Source organism: Phocoena phocoena, chromosome 1, assembly GCF_963924675.1.
Source record: "Phocoena phocoena chromosome 1, mPhoPho1.1, whole genome shotgun sequence".
NCBI lineage: Eukaryota > Metazoa > Chordata > Mammalia > Artiodactyla > Phocoenidae > Phocoena > Phocoena phocoena.
The window spans coordinates 160,562,647-160,584,528 of NC_089219.1; the positions used below are offsets into that span (position 1 = coordinate 160,562,647).

At 34.5% G+C, this 21,882-nt stretch overlaps 1 protein-coding gene across 1 annotated transcript in view; it reads left to right on the plus strand.

The window, feature by feature from the left end:
* Nucleotides 1-21,882, plus strand: part of DESI2 (desumoylating isopeptidase 2) — a 37,448-nt gene that overhangs the window by 9,431 nt on the left and 6,135 nt on the right. Inside the window, exons 2-4 of the mRNA XM_065889256.1 lie at nt 17,000-17,072; nt 19,662-19,755; nt 21,313-21,454. Of these exons, the coding sequence (XP_065745328.1) occupies nt 17,006-17,072; nt 19,662-19,755; nt 21,313-21,454 (303 nt within the window). The 5' untranslated portion in view covers nt 17,000-17,005. The remainder of the gene's footprint in view (nt 1-16,999; nt 17,073-19,661; nt 19,756-21,312; nt 21,455-21,882) is intronic.

A 21,882-nucleotide genomic window follows, 5' to 3' on the forward strand; every position in this document is an offset into this window, starting at 1 on the left:
GGGTTACCAGTTTGCAGGGGTGCACAAAAGGGTACAAACTTTTGGGTGTAAGATAGGCTCAAGGACATATTGTACAACATGGGGAATATAGCCAGTATTTTATAACAGCTGTAAATGGAAAGCAACCTTTTAAAAATTGTATAAAAAATTAATAGTAAATTTAGATTTAAAAAAATGCGGGGTGTTGTACACTTGACACCATCTCCAAGATCTCCATCGTACTATATGTATAAAATTGGGGTTAATTGTATAGCCTTTTTTTCCCCCTTTGTGTGTTAGAGTTGACAGCTGGTCTTCAGCCTTTCTGCCAGATGAACTTAATGCTTCTAATTTATATAAGTCTTTAAATATTTGTGGAAACTAAAAATAAACAACTTAGCTTGAGGTTGGTTTGTATACCGTAGTGTAATTATAATTTCTAGCTCACTGTCCAACACTGAGTTAAATGAACCACCAGATAAAGTTAACATGTTAATTGTCTCCAGCAGTTCTCAGTATAATCTATAATCAGTATAGTCTACTGAATAGTATAAAAAGAGTTGTCTGGTTGAAGTACAGTCGAAATTCTAGTTTCCAGAAGGAACATATCTTCTAGATTTTCCCACTCCTTCAGATTTGAGGGTTAGTTATAGTTCCCAGAATAGGAGGTCTCTACATTACTAAACTAGTAATAAGGTAGGCATGTCACATGGCATTTAGGCAAAGAGTAAGTGATGGCTATTTCTTTTTACTTGCGATGGTACATGATGGATCACCATAATTTCACATTTAAGGAAAAATAATGAACTAATAGTATTGATCTCCATCTTATTCTGAAGTTTCAGGGTACTTCAAGATCATGTAAAGAAAATTAAAGCCACATGAGACTGTTAGGAAGTAGTCATGTGACTTCAAAAAGCACTAGGTGAAGGCTAAGAAACCTGGGCTCTGTTTACAGTTTAGCCAGTCATTATGTGGCCTTGGGCACAGATTACATGCTTGAATATCCCATAATTGATTTACATATTTTATGTGGACTGTTTTATGAAAGAATAAGTGAAAGCATGTGTTAGAGTAACCCAAAAAGAGTTATTAATTTATTACATATACACATATTTGTTTTAACACTTGTCAAATTTTGACTGATTGTTTACATTCTTAATGAGTTCCTTATGGGCAAGGACAGTGAGTTAATCATCCTTGTATCCCCAGTGTCGAGCAGAGTCCCTGACATACATTTTATTGAATCAAAGTTCTCTAACTTGCTTTATTTATAGCTTTGTAGGTAAGTAAAAATTTTAAATGAGATTTAAATTGAGATGCAATTTAGGGGAACCTTCTAGAACTGTTTCTCAGTTTTATCCTGGACCAACTAAAATATACATTTTACATAATACTTATTATACACACATGTAACTGAAACCAGATGTTCAGGAAACACCTTGCTGTGTGTGATGTCCTCTGATAAGTTCTATTGCATTATGTTTCATTCATTTAAAATAATGCTGGTGCAACCCACTGAAATGATTTTAGGATTCTTTAATGGGTTTTAAACCTACAGTTTAAAAGATACCTCTCAGGAAGGCAAGCTCCATGAGAACAGGAACTTGATCATGTTCACTTCTGTATTGCTAGTTCTTAGCACATAATAGGTGTTCAGTACATATTTCTTGAATGAGAGAAAAAATGGAGTTGTTTTCCCATGGGTCACGTTTAAGAACAGGACAAAGGGAAAAGCATTACATATTCCTTGCTACATTTCAGCTCATCAAGTATTTGAGTGATCTAAGTACGATATAACACAATACACTAAGCAACATGCAAGGTACAGAATTAAGTAAGACTTTGTCTCAGATCTCATGCAGTTTTAGAACCCAATCCAGGAGGACAGTCAGGTGCAAATAGGCCTTCTTAAAAGGAGTTTCAGGGTTTTACCAAAATTTTTATTTCACACAACTAAATTAAGTGCCTGATACGAGAGATTTTCCAGAACATGGTTTTCTGGTGTAGATGTGGCTCAGGACCAAGAATTGGCAGTACCCTGCCCCATCTACTTATCATCACTAGTAGAGTCAAACGGTGGCTAATATAAAATAGGGTTAGTCTTAAAAATATTCAAGGGGCATTTGGTTCACTGTTGATTTGACTTCTAAAAATCTATTCTCCTTTAAATAACTTAATTCACAGTCATCCTATGTCTAGCTTGTTGTGGGAGGGTCTTAGAAATTAGATCCTTTGGTAAACATAATAATTTGTTTTTGAAAATTAGCTTGCATAGTTAATAAACAGGAGGAAGCTTTAGCTCTGTACAAAATACACGTCACCACATTTTCCTTGGTTTCTTAGATTATCGTGTCAGTATGTAGTTAGGCATATTCACACTCGTGAGGTCTATCAAAACTTTATATTTATAAAAAACACTATTTATAAAACACTTTACATTTATAAAACACTATTAACTAAAAAATTACAAATCTTTCATAATCAGGAGAGATTATGTACTCTAAAAAATTGAGGCTTAATACCTACTGTTATCAACAATTTATAAATAACTTTGTAATGAAAATGTTTTTGTTACATAAAGATTTTTTTTCTAAGACAGAGAGTTGGCCATGTGCTTATTAGATAATATTTTCAGGTAGTGAAAAGATTGGACATTTTCTTAGAAATAATTATTATGGAATAGAATCTATTTCTTATAGTATAAAGCAAATTAACAGACATAGCACTGGATAATCGTGATTTCATCTAAAAAAGATACTAGAAAATCTTTTCATTCAGTGAGTTTTTATTGTCTCTCTGCTTTATGACTAACCTGATGCTAAGGCACCATAGATAGCATTAAATATGATTTACTGTCAGTATTAAATAGCATTTGCTGTAAGGTTATCTTGGGCTAAATCCAGTGGTACCAGAAAGACTTCATAAGGTAGTTTAACAGTGTGAACATCAAGGACAGTTTTATATTAGATGACACTATAATAATTATCCCACAATCTCTACTAGTCACAGTTTATTTTGGATTTTTTTTTTTTTTTTTTTTTTTTTTTTTTTTTTTTGCTGTACGCGGGCCTCTCACTGTTGTGGCCTCTCCCGTAGCGGAGCACAGGCTCCGGACGCGCAGGCTCAGCGGCCATGGCTCACAGGCCCAGCTGCTCCGTGGCACGTGGGATCTTCCCGGACCAGGGCACGAACCCGTGTCCCCTGCATTGGCAAGTGGACTCTCAACCACTGCGCCACCAGGGAAGCCCTATTTTGGAATTTTAACTCAGTAATTGAAATGCCTTGTCCTAAACACCTTTTTTTGGGAATTAAGTAAAATGTTTACTTTTAATCCAGTGAACACTGGTTCTAGTTTATAGGGGAAACAGTCATACTTTATACTTAGATCATTTAATACTGCCTTTTAAGGAAGTCAGACCCAGGCTCTAAGTGGTTATATTAAGTGTTTTAAGTTCCAGACTAGGGAGATTGCATTTATCATTGCTGTTGCTTTCAAACAGGAAGCATAACATTTTATTAAATGAATAAAGCAAATCACTGACTAAAATGAAGTTTAATGAAAGTTCTCTATCAGAAGAAGAACTTAACATTTTAATATATGACTATAATATAGTACAGTCAATTCACTTCTATAAGCAATGCTTTAAAATAATAAATAGAAATATTTAGGCCAATTTTTTCATTGAAGCAAGATTGAGCTCAAAAGTTAACTATAGTTTATGTATTTATTGCCTTCCCACATATTTCAAGATGATAACTTTTCTGTGAATGGTTTCCTCTTACCTTTTTATATTAATACTTTGGAATGCTTTGATAAGCCTTCTAAACTTCAGTGACACTGGCTGGTATCAAAGGAGGTAAAGCGTGTATTAGTGGTCCTTCCTTGGCCCTCTTCTCTTTACTTACTTGCCACCTCCATGGACTTAGGAAGTACAAGACTGTAAGGTCCTAGCACCAAAGTGAGATTGGTTCTCCAGCCCTCTGCTCATGTCCTTCATGAATATATAAGAATCCTATAAAACCACTGCCTTATTTACAGAGACCTTTTACTCAGATCTGTACTTTTCAAGAATATAAATCATTGCTTATAGGAGTCTTAGAGTCAAATTAACTTTGCCATTGTTTGCTGTTCAGTCTAGTGAGTCACTGCTCTTGGTAATTTGACATCAACTCCCAAAGATTCTTGAAAATTCTGAGAATTAACGGGTAGCCAGAACCAATCTGCTTATTTACACGTGCATACGACCCTTTACCAATGTGTAGAACAGAGTATTAGGGAAGGATCATATTATCAACATATGTGTTTGCTACTACTAATGCTTAATGTTTACTATAGGTCAAGCACTGTTCTAAGTACTTTATACATACTAATTTATTAATCCTCACAATAGTCCTCTGTGGAAGATACTATTTATTATCTCCATTTTATAAATAAGGACAGAGAGGATAAATATCTTTACCCAGGTCACACAACTAGTAAATAATGAAGTCAGAATTTGAACCAAGGTGTTCTGGCTCCAGGATCTGAATTGGAATCAAACACTTTTTGAGACATATTGGGTATCTTTAAAAGTTATCAAATATCAGTGTGGGACGGGGATAGATTGGGACTTTGGGATTGACATGTACACACTACTATATTTAAAATAGATAACCAACAAGGACCTGCTGTATAGCACAGGGAACTCAGCTCAATATTCTATAATAACCTAATGGGAAAAGAATTTGAAAAAGAATGGATACTTGTATGGGTATAACTGAATCACTTTGCTGTACACCTGTAACTAACACATCATTGTTAATCAACTATACTCCAATATAAAATTTTTTTTAATTTTTAAATAAAATTAAAAAACACTTTTTTAAAGTTACCAAATATCTGTGACGAAAACAAGACAAAGAACCCCCATCTCCTGACACTCAGCCCGGTGTCTTTCCACTATAGTTCAAATGCTTCAGCGTTGTTCATTGTAATGCTTGGATCAACCTTTTTCTATTCAAGCAATAAACTCTGAAGTAAATTCAAAGATAATAGAAGCAATACTCTTGTGATCCAGACTGGAACACAAGAACGTTGTGGGCTTTCCTGTTTGATCCTAAGGGAAAGATAGCCTTAGATTAAGCTAACCAAATGGTTTAGTAGGTGGTTGACATGGACATGTTGTGGTAACTCTGCTGTTGTTTGGTGGTTCGAGAGATACTCTTTTGTGGTAGCGGCTGGGTGGTTTACTGTTTTCCTTTGGTATGTTGGGAAAAGTTTGAGAAGAATCAAACTGTAAACTTTCAAATGAAAACATCTGATTTTTCATATAATCCTTGAGAGATTGTATAGTTGTCAGCATTGGGTAAACTTGAATGTATAGTTTCCTTTAGTGGATCTGCCCCTAGTGTTCCATTTCACTCCTGCCTCACACAGCATGGCCCTGTGTGGTAAGCTTTCTCTGCAGGGCTGGTCCCAGTGTCATTATATATACCTCTTCATCCCAGCTTCTGCAGTTGTCTCAGAGCAATAGTTCACCTAGTCTCCTGAATACTTGTTGTATTCTTAGACTTGGACAAACTCTAGCAATAAAAGTGGTCTTTTCCCAATTCAAATAAAAGGCTAAGCCTTTAAATAAAATTGTCCTGTATTATCCATTTTTCCCAAGTATATAATTTCAAACTTTTGGCATCTGCTGCTATTTAGACAACAAAATCAATGAAGACATACCCAACAAAAATTAACAGAAATCTTGCTAACATCCAGTCATATCTAATTCAGCAGCTTGGTTTGTTTGTTTTTCATGGATACATTTTCTTGGCTGTGATTTCATGTTGCATATTTATATCTTCTGTTAGAAAATATCAATGTTTTATGGTTCTACAAAAGCATGAATTTCCACATAGCAAGTTTGAGAAGCTCTTTTGAGCTTTGTAGGGAGATTTTTATTCCAGAGATGCCATGTGAAATGTTTTGACAGTGGTAAATAATTTTTTAAAGTAATGACAGAGGATGGAAAACAAGTTAGAGGAGCATTGAGAAACACTACTATTAATTTCAAAAATCTTAAACTATGAGAGGATAGTAATTACATGAATAACTACCAACAGCAAATCACTGTAGGACAGTTTCACAACTGAAATCATTCAGTGAAAGACAGTCCTCATACACAGCCGGCGTTCCGTATCCACAGATGCAGGGGTCTGACTGTACCACACCGTTTCAAATAAGGGACTTGAAAATCTGGGGGGGTTCTGGAACTAATCCCCCGTGGGTGCAATGGGACCGCTGTACTTTTTCTGTTTGTTTACAGTTATGTCATTAAATCTCCACTTAAAGTAGGCATCATCCATATTGTCTGCATAGCCTTGGCAGGACTTTGAGGCAGAAGGACTAGATAAGGCTTGCTGACCTTGAATTAAACACATGTCTTCCACAGGCAGTCTGCCCAGTTTTTAAAGAGTGAGCCTTCCAGGCGTGTTCTCTGATAATAGAGCTAGGAAACCCTAACAGAAACAAGAACGTTTTAGAGAGCATCTCTGTGGAAGGCTTACCCACTTTTCTTTGGAGTCCATTCAGAAAAAAAATCACACCAAAGAAAAACATCACATTTACTTCATAAAATTTATTCAGTAATGTGCTGCTGTTTATATATGAGCGGTGGTTGACCAGAATATGTATATTTAGAGGATATTTTTTTCCTGGGTTTTTTTTTTCTTCAGTCTTGCTGCGTGGCTTGCGGGATCTCAGTTCCCTGGCCAGCGATTGAACCCAGGCCCTCGGCAGTGAAAGCGCAGAGTCCTAACGACTGGACCGCCAGGGAATTCCCTTTTTTTTTTTTTTCCTGTTCTTGATATGTTATTTGTTTATAGTCTGTTTTCTGCATGTTTTTGAAGGCAGCTATCTAGAATTAGGAATGCGGTCTGTAATTTGAGAAATAATCTAAAGTTTTTGATTGGGGATAAGTATCTGCAGGAAATTTTGTCCTTGGAGGATTCATATTTATAAAATAGTTTCTGTTTAGGTTTGCCAACTGTGAAAGTATATACTCTTCTACCATTTGGTACAAGTTAGTAGATCCTTTACTTCTATTCCTAGCATTTTTTAAACAGTTTTATTGAGATATAGTTCACATACCATACAGTTTACCCTTTGTGTATAATTCAGTGGATTTTGGTGTATTCAGAGTTTTACAACCATCATTGCATTCAATGTTAGACATTTTTCATTGCCCCAGAAAGAAACCGTATACCCCCAATGGCAGTCACTCCCCATTTCCCTGCAAACCTCCCAGTCATAAGTAGCCACTAATCTATTTTCTATCTGTATAAATTTACCTATTCTAGGCATTTCATATAAATGCAATTATACACTCTGTGGTCTTTTGTGATTGACTTATTTCACCTAGCATAATGTTATCAAGGTTCATTCATTTGCTGCACGCATCAGTACTTCTTTCCTTTTTGTTGAGAAATAATACTACATTTTATAGATATACCACACTGTATTTATTCATTCATCAGTTGAGGGTCATTTGGGTTGTTTCCACTTTTTGGCTATAGTGAGTAATACTACTGTGAACATAGATGAAAAGTTTTCGTATGACTATATATTTTCATTTCTCTTGAGTATAAACCCAGGAGTGAAATTGTGGGTCATATAGTAAATTTAGGCTTAATATTTTTTTGAGAAACTGCCAAATTTTTCCAAAACTGCTATACCATTTTACATATATACTATGGAATATTACTTAGCCATTAAAAAGAATGAAATAATGCCATTTGCAGCAACACGGTGGACCTGGAGATTATCATACTAAGTGAAGTAAGACAGAGAAAGACAAATATCATATGATATAGCCTATATGGAATCTAAAAAATAAAATGATACAAATGAAATTATTTACAAAATAGACTTACAGACTTAGAGAACAAACTTATGGTTACCAGGGGCGAAGGGTGGGGAGAGAAGATAGATTGGGAGTTTGGGATTGACATGTACACACTGTTGTGTTTAAAATAGATAACCAACAAGGACCTACTGTATAGCACAGAGAACACTGCTCAATATTCTGTAATAACCTAAATGGGAAAAGAATTTGAAAAAGAATAGATGCATGTATATGTATAACTGAATCACTTTGCTGTACACTTGAAACTAACACAATATTGTTAAGCAACGATACTCCAATATAAAATTAAAAAATTTTTAAACTAAAAATAATAATAAATAAAATAAAACTGCTGTACCGTTTTAAAATCCCATCATTGGTGTATGAGGATTCCAGTTCTTCTGCATCCTTGTCAACACTTGTTATATCTGTCTTTTTGAATACAGTCATCTGAGTGGGTGTGAAATGCATCTAATGGTAGTTTTTATTTGTCTGTCTTCTTTAGAGAAACACCTATTTAGATCCTTTGCCCATTTTTTAATTGGGTTATTTGTGGTGTTCTTGATTTCTAAGAGTTCTTTATATATTCCGGATATACATCCCTTATCAAATTTCTCCCAGTCTGTGGGTTGCTTTTTCACTTTACTTATGGTGCCTTTTGAATCACGAAAGGTTTTAATTTTTATGAAGTCCAATTTATTTTTTTATTTTGTTGCTTGTATATTTGGTGTCACAACTGAGAGACTGTTGCCTAATTTAAGATCATGAAGATATACTCTTGTTATCTTCTTAGAGTTTTATAGTTTTAGCTTTTACATTTAGGTCTTTGATTCATTTTGAGTTAATCTTTGTGTATGGTGTGAGGTAGGAGTCCCACTTCATTTATTTGCATGTGAATGTCTGGTTGTCGCAGTCCAATTTCTTGAAAATACTGTTTATTTCCCCCATTGAATTGTCTTGGCACCCTTGTTGAGAATCAGTTGACCATAAATATAAGGGTTTCTTTCTGAACTGGATTCTATTCCATTGGTCTGTATGTCTGTCTTTGTGCCAGTTACACAGTGTGTTAATTACTGTAGCCCTGTACTAAGTTTTGAAACCAGGAAGTGTGAGTATTCCAACTTTTTCAAGATTGTCTTGGCTATCATGGGTCCCTTGAATTTCCAGCATTAGCTTGTCAGTTTCTGCAGAAAAGGCAGCTGGGACTTGGATAAGGATAGCAATGAATCAGGTCAATTCAGAGAGTACTGCAATCCTAACAATATTGTCTTCTAATCTGTGAGCATGGAATGTCTTTCCATTTATTTAGGTCTTTAAATTCTTTCAGTAATGTTTATAGTTTTCACTTACAAAGTTATGTAGTTCTTTGTTAAATTTATCCCTAAATATTTTTTACTGCAACTTTAAAGGGAATTGTTTTCCTAATTTCATTTTTGTATTGTTTACTGCTAGTGTATAGGATTACAGTTGATGTTTGTATATTAATCTTGTACCCAGCAACCTTACTGAACTTGTTTATTATTATTGGTTTTAGTATTTTTTTAGTAGATTACTTATAATTTCCTGTATACAAGATCATGTCATTTGCAAATAGAGATAATTTTACTTCTTTTCCAATCTGAATGTCTTTTATTTCTTTTTCTTCTCTATTTACCTTGGCTAGAATCTCCAGTACAGTGTTTCATAGAAGTGGCAAGAGCAGATATCCTTGTTTTGTTCCTGATCTTAAAGGGAAAGCATTAAGTCTTTCACCATTAAGTATGATGTGAGCTGTGAGTTTTTCACAGATAACCTTTATCAAGTTGGAGAAGTTTCCTTATATTCCTAGTTTGGTGAGTGTTTTGGTCATGAAAAGTGTTGTATTTTGTGGATTTTGTCCTTTACTCTAGTGCTATATTACATTAATTGATTTGGGGGGATGTTAAATCCGTTTTGCATTCCTGGAATAAATACCACTTGGTCGTGGTGTATAATCCTTTTTATATGTTGCTGAATTCAATTTGCTTGTATTTTGTTGAGGATTTTTGAGTGGGTATTCATACGAGATTGATCTGTAGTTTCCTTATGATGTCTTTGTCTGGTTTTGGTGTCAAATTAATACTGGCCTCATAGAATGATTTGGGAAGAGTCCCCTTTTCTTCTTTTGAGCAGTTTATGAAGAATTAGTATTCTTGTTTAAATATTTGGTAGAATTCACCAAAATCATCTGGTTGTAGGCTTTTCTTTGAGGGTAGTTTTAAAATTACTAATTCATTCTCTTTTTTTTATTCCCATTCATTATAGATCTTTTCAGATTTTCTCTCTCTTCTTGATTCAGTTTTGGTACTTCGTGTCTTTCCAGGAATTTATCCATTTCATCTCAGTTATCTAATCTGTTAGTATACAATTGCTTATAGTATTCTTTATAATTTTGTTTCTGTAAGGTCAGTAGCGCTATCTAGTAATAGATTTCTAACTAGTAAATAGTTGCTTTAATCTAGGAAATGAATTAACTCTTAACATTTGGGGCCCTTTCTAAGGATAGAAAGTACAAAGAACATGAAAAGCAAAGAACTATTGAGTCCCTCATTGTTATTGCTAACAGTGAATAAGCAACATCAGCGTTAATTCCTGCCTGGCACAGAATATCAAGACAGAGCCTTTAGGAAACAAGTAATGTTAAGAGCGGGTAGCTTCTGCTTTTTAATACTGTTCAAAGGAATATCTCTGGGTTATGAAATCCTTTTCCTAGCAACTTGCCGGCTGCCTAACCCTTGAGCAGAAACACTTTACCTGATTGTCCAACTTTCCATCTGAGAGTAGAGGTAACATTACCACTTGCAAAGCCTGTCAGGTATTCATTTTTCATTGCAGTGTCTCAGCAATTCTTTAGAAACCTTATATAGGTCAAATCTCATTAGAGTAAACTCCAAAGGACTGACCAGATTTTTAGATGGTACATTTCTCTCTCATATTTAAGTTTCTCTCATTTTATAGATTTTCCAGTTTATGAAATGTGTCAGAACATAACCTTTTATATGTATAATGTAAAATCTTGAATGCAGGGAAATTTCAGACTAAAGTATGTATATATGTATACACACACACAGCACACACACACACACACACACACACACACACAGGCAACATACAGAAGTTCTAACATGGAAGAGATTATTTTCAACTGTGAAACAGCAGAGAATAAAAGATTTCTGAGTCCAGGATCCCCACTCTGACAAGTACATTCCCATCCTAACCCTTTCTTAACTCTTTGGCTAAAAATAAGTGTGCAGATTTTTTTTTTAATCAGTGAAAGACTTTCTATCTCTTAATAAAACATTTAGATTCCCATTATGGAAATTTATTATAAAAGCACTTTCAGAATGCTGTTTACTGGTCAACAAAAGATAAATTGTTAAAATTAAGCGATACTATACATTAAATGTTCAATTTACTAAGAGTTTAAAACCTTTCGATTATTGCAGACAACAATTTTGTATCTGTCTCTTTTTAAAAATACTCTATATTTTGAAAGAGAAGTGCTCACACTGTAAAAAGAGAACAGGTAACTTTAAGTAGGAGCTGTCTGCATCCAGAACATAAGCCTGTTGGTGTCATTGTTAAGGAAATCAGTTAGTAGATCAAATTATTGGTTGTAAACAGTATAAGCAATGAGATTTCTCAATTGGAAGAGACAATTTAAGTCCTAGAAGTTGGCTGCCAAGGAAACCACTGACTGCAGTAGCCAAGATATAGAAGCAACCTAAATGGCCATCAGTGGATGAATGGATAAAGAAGATGTGGTGCTTATGTGTGTGTGTGTGTATACACACACACACACACACACACACACACACGTTGGAATATTACTCAGCCATTAAAAAAAAAGAATGAAATCTTGCAATTTGCAGCAACGTAAATATTTCTGGAGAGTATTATGCTAAGTGAAATAAGTCAGAGAAAAACAAATTCCAGGGTTTCCCTGGTGGCGCAGTGGTTGGGAGTCTGCCTGCCAATGCAGGGGACACGGGTTCGTGCCCCGGTCCGGGAGGATCCCACATGCCGTGGAGCAGCTGGGCCCACGAGCCATGGCCGCTGAGCCTGCGCGTCCGGAGCCTGTGCTCCGCAACGGGAAAGGCTGCAGCAGTGTGGGGCCCGCATACCGCAAAAAAAAAAAAAAAAATCCATATGATTTCACTTATATGTAGAATCTGAAAAAAAACAAAAACAAATGAACAAACAAGACAGAACAGAAACAAACTCATAGATAGTAGTTGCCATAGGAGGGTGGGGTGGGAAGATAGATGAAATAGGTGAAGGGGGATTAAGAGATACAGACTTCCAGCTATAAAATAATGAAGTCATGGGGATGTGATGTCCACATAGGGAATATAATCAATAATATTGTAATGACTTGATATGGTGATGGATGGTAGCTGGTCTTATTGTGGTGACCATTTCATAACATATAAAAATATTGAATCACTGTGTTGTATACCTGAAGCTAATATAACATTCTATGTTAATTATAACTCAGTTTTTTTAAAAAGACTAGCAGAATTTTTATGCAGACTAGTATGATCAGCTTGTGGTATTTTCTACTCTCTTTCTGTAAAAGGCAGGGGAGAAAGGAGGAGGATAGCAGGAAACTTGGAAAGGTATCTTTTCTGTCAGAAGGAGACAAGGAGTAGATTGTTCTCTTTGGTTCCCACTAACTTTTTATTTTGAAAATGTTTAAATCTTGAAAAAAAGTGAAAGAAGAGTACGTTTTATATACTCTTCACCTAGATTCACCAGTCTTTAACCATATTTGTTTTCTTTTACCCTCTTCTACACACACGCACACAGAAAATGTCACAACCATTATAACATTTCATTTCTAAATACTTCAACATGTATTTCCCAATAAGACATTATCTACTTAACCACAGTACTATTTACCAAACCCAAGAAGTTTTCAGTTGATACAATAATTTATCTAATGAACAATCCATATTAATATTTCCCCCAATTATCCCAATAATGTCTTTGGCTTTTTGTTCTTTTTTAATCTAGGATCCAGTCAGAGCTCCTTCGTTGTATATATTGATAGTTATCGTGTCCTTTTAATCTTCCTTAAAGAATAGCCGCCCTTCTTTTGACTTTAATGTCATTATTTTTTAAAAGACCAGGCTGCTTTTCTTATAGAATGTCCCACAGTCCAGACTTATCTGATTTTTCCTTATGATTATATTCTGTTTAATATATTTGAAAAGAAAACTAACAAAGGAAATGCTTTCTATTTCATCACATCAGGAGGCACATAACATCAGTTTGTCCAACTGTTGATGACACTCAGTTTAATCACTTGGATAAGATGATACTCACCATAATTTTCCATTGCTATGGTATCTTTTCTCCTTATAATTTAGGAAAATGTGAGGTTGATACCTTAAGACCATGGGAACATTGTTCTTCAACAGCCTTCTCCCAATGGTTTTAGCATCCATGATCCTTGCCTGCATCAGCTGGAGGTGCAAAATTATTTAATCCTGCCTTTACTTCATATTTATTAGGTGACTTTCCTCTGTAAAAAGAGCTTTCTCTCCCTTCACTTTTTGTTTTTCTATTCTGTTTTGTTTGGGGGTTTGGGGGGTTTTTTTGGTATTATTGTGGACTCAGATTATTTGTTATTCAATATGCTATAGTCCATTATTGTCATTATTCTTTTTGATATTCAGATTTTCCCAAAGTTGACCAATGAAAGCACCATCAAACCAGCCTCTGTATCATTTTGCCATGTCTCCATTTTTCTTTTCCTTTTGTTCGCCTAACATATCCTAGAAATTACTCCCTATCAGTTTCTCGAGAGTATCCCCCTTCTTTTTATGGCTTTGTATATTCCAAATATTGTTTATCATAGTTTATTCAACCAGTACCTTATATGTGCACATTTAAGTTGTTACCAGTATTTTGCTACTACAGATAATGCTGCTGCTTGTGTTTTATATATATGCAGCCTATTCTTTTAAGATAGTATAAATGTTCAAATAAATTGAAGCCTGTTAAGCTAAGAGAACATAGTATTTTACTTTAACATTTTTCTAATCATAAAAGTTGGTAATACACATAATTCATAAAATTCAGAAAAACAGTCCTGAAATGTATGGATTTAAAAGTGAAAGTATTCCTTTACAAACCTGTATTCCCACCCCTGCGCTATATCTACTCCCCTCCCCCAAACTGTTAACAGTTTGATCTGTAATGCTTCAAACTTTCTTTTGTTGTAATTGGTGGTGGTTTTATTTTTTCCATATTTAGCATGTAAACATACACTCGGGGCCAATTTATTTAACTTACAAAAATGTGATCTTGCTACAGATGATGTATTATGACCTGGTGTTTTTACTTTATGTGTCTTAGATATCTTTTTATGCCCTTACGTATTGAGTTAGCTCATTTATTTCAGTAGCTGTAGCTGTACGATAGTTCATAATATGGATTTACCATCGTTTATGTAGCCATTTTCCTATCGATATTTAGATTGTTTCCAGTTTTTCAGTGCTATAGACAACTGCAGTTAATACCCTGGAACATGTCTCTGCCTATGTTCAAGCATTTCTGCAGGCTAGATTCCAGGAGGTAGAATGGTTAATTAATTGTCATTGATTCACATTTCTGCAGTATCTTCCTGACATCCTTACCAACACTAAGTATTAGCAATATTTTGTATATTTGCCAATACAATGAATAAAAAAAAAAAAAAAGTAGGGAATTCCCTGGTGGTCCAGTGGTTAAGACTGTGCACTCTCACTGCCTAGGGCCTGGGTTCAATCCCTGGTCAGGGAGCTAAGATCCCGCAAGCTGAGCGGCCAAAAAAAATGAATGGTAACTTATTGTTTTAATTAGCATTTTTCTGTTACTAAGGAGATTTGTTTACTAGTCCACGTTTGTTAGCCACTGATTTCTTCTATGATTGCTTACTTTTGTCTGTGGGAGTTATTTTTTTTAGTGGAGTTTTTGTATATAGTATCCCTTGCTGTCTGAACTTTTGCTGCCCAAATTCTGGAATTAAATAGATTTGGATAAATGCTTTGAGAAATCCCTTACTATATGTACCCTCGCTACTCTCCATCCAAAATCAAATTGTTTCAGATAAAAAGGTGTCACTCACCTTCCTAACTTGCCATCTAAATTCAGACTGTCCAAAATCAGGAATCAAATAGGATGAGATAGAGAGGAAGATTTGTATTCTCATACTGATCTTAGTGTTAACAACTTTTTTCTCCCTGTGTATTGTTTATCTTTTGTTCTTGTTTGTGTAGTTTTACACAATAAAAAGTTGTAAATGTTTATGTTAAATATCTGTTGTTTTCCTCTATACTAGGTTTTGCTTTGCTTAGGTTGGCTTTTCCCATCTAAGATTTTTTTTTTCTTTATTTTTAAAACTTATTACAGAATACTGAGCAGAGTTCTCTGTGCTATACAGTAGGTCCTTGTTGGTTATCTCTTTTAAATATAGCAGTGTGTACATGTCAATCCCAAACTCCCAGTCTGTCCTTCCCCCCTGGGAACCATAAGTTCATTCTCCTAATTCTGTGAGTCTGTTTCTGTTTTGTAGATAAGTTCATTTTAAGATTTTTAAAATCTATTTTATTTTCTTCTATACGATTATTTTTAGAAACACTGAAAGTTTTAGGTGTGTGAAATGTATTTTTATGCATAGTCAATTTTATCAACACATTTATAATAACTTATCATTAATTTTAAATACTACCTTTTTCATATACCAGATTCTTATGTATACAAGGATGTTCCTGCAACAGTACCATACTGGTTTTTTCTGTCTTTTTGAGTTTTTGGGGTTTTTTTGCAGTACGTGGGCCTCTCACTGTTGTGGCCTCTCCGATTGCAGAGCACAGGCTCCGGATGCGCAGGCTCAGCGGCCATGGCTCACGGGCCCAGCCGCTCTGCGGCATGTGGGATCTTCCCAGACTGGGGCACGAACACATGTCCCCTGCATCAGCAGGCAGACTCTCAACCACTGTGCCACCAGGGAAGCCCAGTACTATACTGTTTTAATGATTATTTTGATATCTAGATGAGACAGTCCCTTGTTCTTTTTTAAATGTTTCTTGTTTATTATTGTTTAATTTTTCTTCCAGTAACGTTTTAGGGGAAAATGTCTCCCTTATCATTTATGCTTCCTGCAGCAGTGTATGAGAATGTGCATTTTCCCAGGTCTGGGAGAAACTGGCTGGGGGTCCGAAGCCAAGGTTAAGACTTGAATAAACCTAGAAAAATTAAAATCAAATCATCTACCCTCTAACCTGGGAGAAATCAATAGGTTTGTAACACTGTTAAGTGTTACCTAAGTGTTTGTTTAGCATTAACTCCTTTACCTTCTAGGTGTAACCCTCTCCCCTCCAAACTAACCCCTTTCACAGCCATCTCACAGAATTTCACATCACATTACTTGTGTACATCCACTTCCCTCTACCTGGCATTTCTTCTCATTCCCCACCACCTCCCCCCAGCAACCTCACTTCACCTTCCATATTTTTTGTGTGGGGAAATCTCATTTGTTCCTAAAAACTCAGTTCAGATATTGCCTTTTCTGGGAAGTTTTTCTTCATGCCAACAGTAAGAAGATTGTTCTAATCTTTGTGCCTCATGTTATTTATTCCTAATATTATCATTATCAAACTTTGAGCTGAATCAGGACATATATGCCAAATGCTTTTGAAAAAGAATAAAATATCCCTGTCTTAAGGGAGCATACCAGAGAATGAAAGGGAACCTTAAGATAGAAGAAAAATAGGTATAAACACAGATATTATATGTGATTCTTTAAAAAGTCACTAACAAGAGAGTTTTTATATCACTTCCCCAACCTAACCAGGTTTATTAGATTTTATGGCTTATGTGCTAAGCCTTAGAAAAGGTGCTGATACACAAACTGAGACATTCATTTGAATTCCATATGGGATGTGGCATAAGCAAAGGCACAGAGTTAGGACTGAATGCGTCATTATCATGGGAGTTTCAGACCTGTAAGGAAAATACCAAGAAATGGGATTAGAAAGGCCTAAATATTCAGTAAAATATTTGGAAATTAGTAGCCTCCTATAACGTGGATTTGAATTATAAATGAACAAATATTCTGAATCTTTTTTTTTCTTCTTCAGTATTGGATGAACGAATATACCTCATCCATCGGAATTGGAGTTTTTCATTCAGGAATTGAAGTATATGGCAGAGGTACGTGTACACACAGTCTAAATATACTTTCTGAAGATTTTTCTCATTTAAAGGAGTTGCAAAATCATGACTGTAGCTCTTTTTTTTTTTTAAGTACTTCCATACTTTGAAAAGTAGAAGAAAATCTCCCCATATTTGTTTATACTGTATTTTGGAAAAATGCCCAAAGTGGTATGTATCTGGGGAGAAAGTACTCAAAGTACACAAGCGTACATTGATTTGATTATCTTTTATTCTAGGTACTATGTATTAAAAAATATTTTCCTTTCAAGATTGTTATACTATGACAGTTTTGCCTTAATATGTATTGGCATTCCTAAGAAACCTTGCACTTTGAAAAATAGTGTGATAAAAATAATCATTTTGGTTGGAAAAGGGTTGGTGCTAGAATGTCAAACTTGAAATACCAATTTCCTGAGGGAATTTCAGTAATAAATTTGTTTTCCTAGACCTACAAATATATAAAGTTTAAAAATATTGCTGAGCAAACCCTGCCTTTGATTACATCTAGCTTTTTGCTTAAGAATGATGGCCTTTGTCATTAACTCAGCCCTTTTTATTCTTTATTACCCTTCATTATGATAAACATAACTGGAGCCACTCAAATCAAGTAGCTCTGTTTCAGCAGCTTTTTCCTTTGTTCTAATTCTCTCTTGATACAAGATAATCTCCTGATCAAGTTGTAAGTAGAATGTTCTGCATAAGACAGATCACATTGCTGATTTCATCAAGCTTGTAATAATATACTAGTTTGAATCATAAACTCACCATATAGCAGAAATGCTTTTATTTGCTTCAGCTAGGAAGTCTTTGCTGTAATGTTACTGCAGTTTACTCCCAGTTACCCCTGAAGACTACATAACAACTTCAGCTAATACAAAGAAAAGGCTCGTTTACTTAAATGTATCAGTGTGGTGTTTTACTGTCCCTTTTTTATATGCTAAATTAACTGCTTCTAGGTGCAGTGTACCATACTAAATATTGGCTATAAAGATCTGCCATGTAAGCTCCATTTTACCTGAAAGACTGCATCTACCAGGTAATTCCAAAAAGCAGTGAGGTTTGTGCTGAAAGTTCCAGTGGTTGGAGTATTGATACGGGTGAAATGGTAGTCTGTGGATTTGCTCCCTGTTTGATTTGGCTTTTGCCAAAGTTGCATGTATATTCCCTTTTAGCTGAATTTGTATGGTGTGTTACAGTTTTTTTTTTAAGTGCCATCGAATTTTGGACCACATGACCTCGCTGCTCTGAGGTAGATTGGAGCATGAGATATTTTCTCCATTTTTCAGATGAAGAAACTAAAGCTCAGACCTGCTGAAAGTCATACTGCTAATTAACAGAACTAGGACTTGAACCCAAGTATTCTTATATACTAGTCCATTATCCATTTATCTACCTAATCATTGCTCCCATTCATAAAATGACTTAGGAATAATTAGAAACATGGCTCAAAACAGCAAAGCCAGGGCCAAATACATTCCTAAAAGTGAATTATTGCTTCTTGAATAGAAGAATAAGTGGGTCTACAACTTTCCTTACCATAATTGAGAAAGTTGAAAATCGAAATAACGATCTTTCCACATCTAACCTTATCTACAGTGTTCTATAAAATTCTGTCATTAAATTTTTAATGTATGTTTTAAAATTAAATGCTAAATACTTTCTTATTCTACATTATTGCTTTTTTTTCCTGAAAGGTCTGAATCAAAAGTAAATGTATTGTAGAATTGCCTTTTTCTTTCCCATGCTTTGTTCTGACCTTATAAGATTGTATTTAATAAATTTTAAGTGACAAGATTAATTTAAGCATTTGTTTGGAATACTTTAAGTAAGTCTACTAAGATTTGCCACTTAAATATCGAAGTATCTAGTACCAGAATTGTAGCCAGAAATTTTATTTCCTTCCTGATTTGAAACCCTTCTCCATTTTTGTTCTGAATGAGAGTTTATATCTGATGAGGCTGGATGTACATTCACTTGTAGTACAAGTAGCTCTCTCCTAGCTTAAAGATGTGCTGTGGAAAGTGTGTGTGTCTTTATGTGTGCGTGGGTGTGTATGTTAATTTTGCAGCTTATCTTTTCTTGAATGAGGGGAATTGAATTCAGTTTTTCTGGTTTGCTAATGTTTTTTCCCTCTTACTCAAAGATAAAACAAGAGTCTTCATCTCAGGAACCATGAAAACTCATTGTTATTAGACAGTTTTTCCAGTAAAGTCCAGTTTTGAAATTTGATCACTTTAATTTAGAAAGTGGCAAAACACAGAACTGACCACCTACATACTTTGGCGTGATAGGTAAACGCAGGGACTTTTTTCACCTTTGAGTGTTAGCCAGTCTCCTCTAGCCAGTATAAAGTAAATATAGAAGTCAGGATTACCTTTGAGCGTCTTTTGTTATTAGAGTTTCAAGTCCTTTATGTCAACTGTTCTATACAAGTAATAGGTAAATAAGATGTTTGTAAAAGCATTACTAAATTGAAAAATATTTAGATGGTATCATTATTATCCTCATCATTTATTAAATCTGATTCAGCATACTGGTTAAGTTTTATGTGATAAATACTAAAAATCATGAGTTTTCTCTTTTCAGAATTTGCTTATGGTGGCCATCCTTACCCCTTTTCTGGAATATTTGAAATTTCCCCAGGAAATGCTTCTGAACTAGGAGAAACATTTAAATTTAAGTAAGTAGGGAGGATAATTTTTATTACACTGTCTTAGATGCCAAAGCTTGTTTTCAGGCATACAGAATTCATTCTGTAGATTAAAATCTAGGAACTTAAAATGTTTCTTTAATGTTGTTTTAATTGCGGACACTTTAAAATCAAATCTAAATTGTTGTGTAAAGATAGTAATCAGCCAAATAAAGTGCCTGAAATAAGGAAGTCTGTTGCTCTTATTCAGGACCCACAAAAGTTACTGTGTCTACTTTAAAAGTGATTTTACCTGGTATAAGATTCTGCTTTAGAAAACATTTCCTATATAATGACTGCTTCCCCTCAGTCTCCTATTTGGGGGGAGATGGAGGGAAAGTTTTATTGTGACCTACTTAACACTCTTAAAAATCTCTTCATTTTCCCAATGAAAGGGACACTGTTTACAAACTTGAAATAACTAAACTAAAATAATTTGAATAGATCAGCCAAGAAACTGTTGTTAAGGTACGTGTGTTATGTGTATTGATAAACCTAAAATTATGGATCTGAGTGTACTGTGGAGCCTTATGTGTAGTAAACAGCACTGAAAACCTGAATGCTAATAATCAAATTCCCATTCCTTAATTGAGTTTTGTATTTAAAGTGATATTTAGAATCTTAGTTTCAAGGAACTTTAAAGAAACTTCTGGACCTATAATAGTTAACTTGCCAAGTGAAAAATAGTGAAATAAGGTTATAACATTGAAATTCAGTATAGGGTTGTATCTTTTTATCACTACTGAGTTAATTATTCTCTTAACCTATAACTAATTTGAAATATTTACACACAGAAGTGCTATAATGCCAGCCTGAATCCATTCCTTAGGTCTCCCTTTGGTCAAAACTGCTAGATAAAAGGATTTTCTAAGTGTTGTCAGCTTTCTTGGATGCCTGACTTGTATCTGACTAAAATTCTACTCTCTATTGAATGATGTCTATTGCATTTCCAGGGTAGTAGTTTGGGAGTGGTGGCGGGGCTGGTTGCTTTTTTGGTTTGGTGTATTGTTTTCTTGGTTTGGTGTATTGTTTTGGAGGGTTTTGGGTTTATAATGCTTTTTTAAAAATTAGTCATTTGACAGTCATCTCACTGCAGCCGAGTGGCAGATAACTTAAAAGATTATTTCTAAGTGAGAATATGACCAGCCATTTGATGGTGAGTGTAATTAAGCAAGAATATTTGCAGCATGGATCTGGTTCTCTAATAATGTAACTGCTAATGTAATAGTAATAAAAATAACTGTGATATTATATTTTTAATATGACACTGTTTAATAAAGAAAATGACTTATTTTGCATTTGTATTATTTAGAAGTGGTATACTTAAGAGTTTATTGCTTTTAAAAAGTAGAAAATAATCAAATTATTAAAATACCTCATTTACCTTTTAGTCTTCTCACAGTAACCCTGCTTTGTTACATCAGTCATAATATTCCTGGCAATAAGCATTTCTGGAAATGAGTCTTTAAGCATGCCAATAATACCTATAACTCACGCAGCTATATTCTTTTTTTTTCTTTTTCTTTTTTTTTTTTTTTGTTCTTTAAGAGAAGCTGTTGTTTTAGGGAGCACCGACTTCCTGGAAGATGATATAGAAAAAATTGTAGAAGAATTGGGAAAAGAATACAAAGGCAACGCTTACCATTTGATGCATAAAAACTGCAACCACTTTTCTTCGGCTTTATCAGAGGTAAGTTAAATTTTATTCTAAAAGTTCTTCAAATAAATAACCCTAGTATATTTACTGTCCCACTATATTTAATCAATTATTTTTTTCTGATTATTTATGTTATGTAATATATGGTGTTTTATTTCTTTTATGTGAATATTTCTTTTATATGAGTGACCTTTCCAAAGTTGGTAACTTTAGAGTGAGCACAGTTTTAAACTGTAATTCTGTTCATGACTTTGCAGTGAGTAGAGTGAATACAGTAACGGGTCTCTTCTCATTCTAATTTGTTTCATCACAATCTTATATTTTCACTTAAAAATTAATGCCTAGGGGGTTGGGGAAGAAAAAAATAATAAAAAATTTTAAAAATTAATGCTTAAGTGACTTCTGCTTCTTAGCCACTATGATTTCTCTTTTCCTAAATTTTAGTTGCCAACTTGAAATTT